At 47.0% G+C, this 6,637-nt stretch overlaps 1 protein-coding gene across 1 annotated transcript in view; it reads right to left on the reverse strand.

Annotated features, from left to right (window-relative positions):
* Window positions 1-1,667: 1,667 nt before the first annotated feature.
* LOC311203691 (uncharacterized protein) overlaps window positions 1,668-6,637 on the reverse strand; it is a gene marked incomplete at its 5' end in the record, with an annotated part of 53,551 nt that continues 48,581 nt past the window's right edge. Inside the window, 2 exons of the mRNA XM_084278447.1 lie at window positions 1,668-1,901; window positions 3,961-4,203. Coding sequence (XP_084134573.1) covers window positions 1,741-1,901; window positions 3,961-4,203 — 404 coding nt within the window. The 3' untranslated portion in view covers window positions 1,668-1,740. The remainder of the gene's footprint in view (window positions 1,902-3,960; window positions 4,204-6,637) is intronic.

Consider the following 6,637-nt stretch of genomic DNA (forward strand, 5'->3'; position numbering starts at 1 on the left):
TTACCTGGGCACAGAGCAAATGTTGGGACACGCTGCTCCCAAGAAGCTGGAGAGCTACTGCCAGAAGAGGGTGGAGGAGCCTGCTGGGGCTCCGTTACAAGCATGTTTTCCGGCACCATCACCAGCAGCAGCAGCTAGAAACAGTCCTGCCGCACCTGATGCAGGGTTCTAGAGGTAACTTGGCACTGACACAGAATGTCCGGTCTGGATCAACCATTTTATTTCCAGCTGAGATGTTTGGGGAACAATTCTGCTCCAATGCATCGCTACCTTGGCAGATTTCACAGTTCCCAACAGGCTGTTCTGGAGGGAGAGAAAGGAGCCTGTTGGAAAGGTGCTCTCCATGCAGAGCCAACAGAATAAGCTAAACTTTAAGGAGGGACTGGTTTGGACTTTCCTTCTGCTTCCTCGTTACTAGCCTTGACAACACCACCTTGATGTTTTTTCCCAATGAAGTAGGTTAAAGTGTTATGTATTAGGTAACCACCTCTGACAGACATGGTGACGACACGAATTCTGCCTTCAATCCTCTCCCTCTGCCCAGAGGTTCCTTCAGCCGGACAAAATAAAGGCCAGTTGGCCAAAATGCCAAAGAAACGCACACACGGTAGAATATTTTTGCAATTACAACTAGATGGCTAGAACACAGACACACAGCATAGAAATGGAGACAGGAGTTAATAAAGAATGGGGGGTACATGTGTCACATTATCAGCGATGCAAAAGACCAGCTTAAGCACGTGTTCCTCTACGTCAGCTATAAAAAAGAAAAGGTGCCTTTTTAGCAAGTATGCACAGAGATTGCTCAGTTATTTCTAAGAAAAAAAATACACAGAACACTTTACTATTTTTATCCTCTATTACAGACATTATTACTACCTGTTTATAAAATGTAAACCTTTCCTCGCAGTTAAGATTTACAGCAGTCATCACCTTTGTCCACTCCTTACATAATCAGTCCCTGGTGACAAAAATAAACTGATGTAGCACACACCTTTTCTGAAGTAATTACTGATATGTGATGGAGCATTAGTTGTGTAGTGGCAGAAGTAGTGGTCAGAACTGCAACGTATGGAGCTGAATGGCAGCAAAAGACTTGTTGAAGGCTGGTGCTGGGTCTGGAATACCAGGAGTTTCTCGAGGCATCCATCGTAGCATACTGAGGTACGCAATGCTTTTAACTCCCAAACTATGCAAGCAAGGTATGCCCACCACCAGTAATGGACAAGAAAAACCTGGTCATGGATTCCCCAAGCTTCCTTATCACCATCAGATCATGTCTTGAGATCAGAATGGAAGGTAAAATTTGGCCAAGCGCCTTTTCTTCTACAGAACTAGTGAATCAAATCACCTGTACAAAGTGGTATTTGGTAAACTGCACTGTCCTGGGAGGACACGAAGTCTATATTTAAAGTGTCTGAAATGGGATGTTATAAAAACTGATCTGCAAGCTAGTATTTTTAAGCCAGTATATTACAGTATAAATGTGCTGCATACCTGCGTCTATAAAATTAACTGCCATGAAAAAAGAACAACCAGGATCCCCAGAGTGTGGCATTTGTCCATCTGTCACTTGTAGACACAATACAAACCTCACATTGAGATTCTGTTTCAGGTACAGCAGCTGTCTGCTGGACAGATTTGGAACCAAATCTGATGGGAAGGAAACTAGAGGAAGGAGCACAGTCCTGCCACTTTGCCCCGGGAGAGTCCCACTGTGCTACACATCAGCTTTTGGGGTCATTCACTGCCGACCTCTTTCGGTGAGGATGTGGGGCTGTCTCGAACTGGTAGCAAGTCATAATGACATGGAATGTGGCTGTTTTTTGGCAGATCATACGGATCCTGGCTGAAACGTCCGGTGCTGCTGAGTGCTCCCTGGACAACACTCAACATAGGTTCTGTGATAAAAGAGAGAAGATGCATTCAACACTAGAAGCAGCAAACAGAAACAAACGCGGGGTTACACTTCAGTTTGCATTACAAAAGATCCTCTCTTCTCTGCTTCAGTATGCCTTGTCACAAGGCAGGTGTGGGAACAAAGAGGGATATTATGGTGCTTTGGCTTTACACTAAGTTACACCTGTGGGTTTGCAGCAGGGCCCTGCCACAAGTACATTTCCTGACAGAAGCAAGTGTGCTTTGTCTGTGCATAAACAAAACCAACCAAACAAACCCCCCCAACAATAAACACAAAATTAAAAAACCCACCCACCAAACTAATTTGGGGATTTTAATTAGTTTCATAACGAATTTTTAATTAGTTTTTATAAAAATCCTTAGAAATGTGGGGAGAACTGGTGGGTTTTGGAGGAATGTCTAACTGGGGACAGAAAAGGCAAATGGTATCCTATGACAGAAGACATAGACTTTATTCCAGCCTAGAGAGCATTGGGATAAGGAGGATTCTACCAGACCCCCAAGTTTTCTGGAACTACACCAGCCACAGTAGCGCAGGAACTCGATAGGGCCCATGTCAGTGAAATACAGCCTCTGGGAGGGAAGATGCTGGTTTTCATGTCAAGAAGAGGAAAGATTCTTTCTATCCCTCCCATAAACCTACTCCAGCTGTGTTCAGTACTTAACTGCTGCTGTGGGTCTGCATGGCCAAACCAGCTCAAGGACCGATCCACCGCTGACCAAGGCCGAGCCCATCAGCACCGGTCACAGCCCCTCTGTGGTCACATATTTAAGAGGAAAAAACCCACCAGTGGAAGCTTCTGCCACCAGAGGAGGGAGTGAGAAAATGGAAGAAACTTTGCAGACACCAAGGTCAGTGAAGAAGGGGAGGAGGAGGCGCTCCGGGCACCACAGGAGAGATTCCCCTGCAGCCTGTGAAGAGCATGGGGAACAGGTTGTCCCCTTGCCACCCACTGAAGATGATGGGGAGCAGAGATGCTTCCTGCAGCCCGTGGAGAGGCCCCCAGGCTGGAGTGGGGAGACACACGTTGAAGATGTAGTGACCTGTGTTGGAGCAAGCTCCTGGCAGGACCTGCAGCCTATGCAGAGACAGGCCCCAGGCCACAGCATGTTTTCTGGGGGGACTTGTGACTCTGTGGGGGACCAGGATGGAGCAGTGTGGGCCTGAGAGACTCAGAGACATTCTATGATTTTATGACTGTACTCCATAGCAGTGACCCACACTGGGACAGCTGGTGAAGAGATGGAGCCCCGTGGGAAAAGACTGATGTTGAAGAAGTTTGTGGAGGACCCCATGCTGGAGCAGGGGAAGAGTGTAAGGAATGCCCACCCCCCCCTTTCCCGCTAAGAAGGAAGATTACTTATGAGGAACTGATGGAAACCCCCATTCCGCCACCCCCCTGTGACACCTCAGCGAGGAGGAAGGGAGAGAAATAATGAATAAAGTTGAGTCTTTGAAGAAGGGAGAGGCAGGGACAGGCCTTTTAGGATTTGGTTGCACTTCTCGTTATTCTACCCTGGTTTCTGTGCATGTGAGTGTGGTAAGATGGGTTTTTTCAATTCCCTGTTGAGTCTGTTCTGCCTGTGACGCTGATTGCGGAATGATCTCTCCCTGTCCTTATCTCCACTCCTAAGCCTCTCAAGAGGTATTTTCTCCCCCAGCTGAAAAGGGGAGTGAGAAGAGTGTCTTTGCTAGGAACCCGGCCTCCAGTCAAGGTGCAACCACCACAACAGCCTAAAATAGAGTGCGATCAAATGCTTAGCTTACGCTGTTGTTTAAAGACAGGCCTTCAAACCAGGGAAATTGAGCGCTCTCTCTAGGTTAGAGATCAGAGCTGAAGGTATTTAAAGCTCTGTCCTTGTGAACTCTACCACTTCCCTGGAAAAGACGTTGTGAGATGGGTGGAGCAGAAACCAGAACCTGAACGTATCGCTTTTTTAGCTGATTTTTAATGTGTTTTGATTAACCTGGCTCAAAGGAAAAAGTCCTGTGCTCTTTGTTCTTAACCTTCAACATCGAGAAGTACATTTTGCACTTACCAACTTCATAAACGTTCCTATTGGCTGAAGCAGAGCCAGCGATCTCAGCATACGGGGAGTCCTCGCGTGCCGGGGACTTCATTTCCACATAGCCGCATTCTGAACTTCTGGGGACAAGAGCTGGTGGGTCTTTTATAGTAGCGTAGGGGTTCTCAGAACTACTTAACGAGCAATTACTTAAATTATATTCGGAGTTCTTCACTAGATCTGTAACAAGAAAAACACGTGTTTCTCTCAAGCATGCTAGTAGTATGGACATCAATGCTACACAGGGTGTTGAGTTCTAACAAGTCGCTCCCCAACAAATATTTAAATGGAAACCAGTCATAGCACTTCCAAATGGTTAGACAGTCCTTAATGAATCCACTTCTACTGCTATTCTTGTTTATGGCCCTTGGTCTTGTCATCAGCAAATTCCTGTTGCAGTCTGAGAACTGTCAATTCTGGTTAGAATAGTAGCTGGCATTCAATACAGATAATCCCAGAGTGGTTGGGGTTGGAAGGGACCTCAAAGCACATCTAGTTCCAGCGCCCTGTCGTGGGCAGGGACACCCTCCACTAGACCAGGTTGCCCAAAGCCCCATCCAGCCTGGCCCTGAACAATGCCATGGAGGGGGCAGCCACCGCTTCTCTGGGCAGCCTGTGACGGGGCCTCACCACCCCAACAGAGAAGAATTCCATCCTAACACCTGATCTAAATCTAACCTCTTTCAGGTTAAGGCCATTACATTTTGTCCTTTCACTATATGCCCTTGTAAACAGCCCCTCTCCAGATTTCTGGTAGCCCGCTCCCGGTTAGGTAGTGAAAGGCTGCTACAGAATCTCCCCAGAGCCTTCTCTTCCCCAGGTGGAACAAGCACAACTCTCTCAGCCTGTCTTTGTAGGAGAGGTGCTCCAGCCCTGCGGTGACCTTTGTAGCCCTCCCCTGGCCTCACTTCAGCTGCTCAGTGTCTTTTACTGGGGAGCTCAGAGCTGGACACTGCACTTCACGTGCTTTCACTTTCTGTGCCTTGGGCACTGTGGCTTGAGCACTTGCCAGAAAAGACTGAGGCAAAAAGTCATGAAGTACCTCAGCCTTCTCCAGATCCTGGGTAACTGCATCTCCTGTTTCCTTCTGGAGACAAGGCCAATTTTTCCTCTCACCCTCATTTTGTCACTGATGGAGCTATAGAAGCTTTTGATGTTGCCCTTGATGTCTCAGGGCAGATTTAGTTCTGTCAGCACTTTAGCTTTCTTAACCTGGTCCCTGGCTGTTGGAACAGTTTCTCGTTATTCCCCCTAGACTACCTGCCCATGCTTCTACCCTCTGTAGGCTTCCTTTCTCTGTCTGAGTTTGCCCAGGAGCTCCTTGTTCATCCAGGCAGGTCTCCTGGTGCATTTGTTGGGCTGCATCTCTCCAGAGCTTGAAAGAGGCAGTCCTTGAATACTAACCATCTGTCTTGGGCCCCTGGTCCTTCCAGGGCTTCGTTCCATGGTACTCTACTGAGCAGGTCCCTGAAGAGGCCGAAGTATGTTCTGCTGCAGTCCAGGGTAGTGAGCTTGCTGTGCACCCTCCTTACTTCCCTGAGGATCTAGAACTCCAACATTTCATGGTCACTGCAACCAAGATTGCATCATGGTACTCTGTTACAAGCATTACAGCAGTCTAAAGGAACTTTCTCTAGACAGTCTCTCTCTAAACAAAATACACAGTTTCCAAGAACAAAATTAGGTTATTTGAGAAGACCTAAACCAACTAAATTTATTCCTACTCCATCTTTATTTACTAGGTCTCATGTCAGCTGTCCTGCTGTTTTTGCCAAGCCTGACACCCAGGTCACAAGCCTAGAGCTACCCAAGCAATCCCATTGAACCTTCTAGAAACCAGGCATAACATCAGCATTCCTCCAGTCTTCCAGAATCTCCCCATGCAGTGGGGTAGCCACAGCCGGGATCTCTCAGAAGTCCCAAGTGCTGGTACATCTGCTCTAAGAAAATGTAAAGCTGAACTCTGAGCGTTAAACTGTTTTCTTAAAAACCCCGGGTCTCGGCCAGAGCTGTTGTTAGACCAAGGCTGGGGATGGGCAGGGAAAAATCCTGCTGCAGACTGCTTCTGATGCTGCACTGATCCCCAGAACCTGACAGTGAGAAGGACTAGAAATGAAGGTAATTAAATCATCTAAAGAATAATGGCACTCAGAGTCCCTTCTAAGGCTTTCACTGGGCAGAGACATGAGGAGTGTGATCCAGCCTTTTTGGGATGCTTGTGATTGGGAAAGGATGAAGCGACAACAGGATACAGAAATTCTCACCCCTTCTCAGGAATTTTCTTTTGACGGACAATGTGCTGTGTTTCAGCAGACAGGAGGCTTAGCTGGGAAGATGCTGCTACAATTTACATCTGCAGCAGCCCAGATGATGAGAAACTACTTCGAAAAGCCTTGATTCTGTGTGGTGGGGATTAAAGAAAAGGATTCACCCAACCCCACACCTATTTAATCAAAGTAATTTTGCCAAAGCAGATCCTTATTTACAACACCCATTGATTTATGAAAGTAATTAGTATGAAAATAGTTGTATGACAATATGATGAGATTTTTGCATATCATGTCTGCACTGGGCATCAGGTGGATTCACCGCTCCTCACAAGGAGTCACTTTTTTGTCTCCTTGAAGAAAGGTCGAACCCATAACCCTGA

This window comes from Gallinula chloropus, assembly GCF_964237585.1.
Source record: "Gallinula chloropus genome assembly, chromosome: Z".
Lineage (NCBI taxonomy): Eukaryota > Metazoa > Chordata > Aves > Gruiformes > Rallidae > Gallinula > Gallinula chloropus.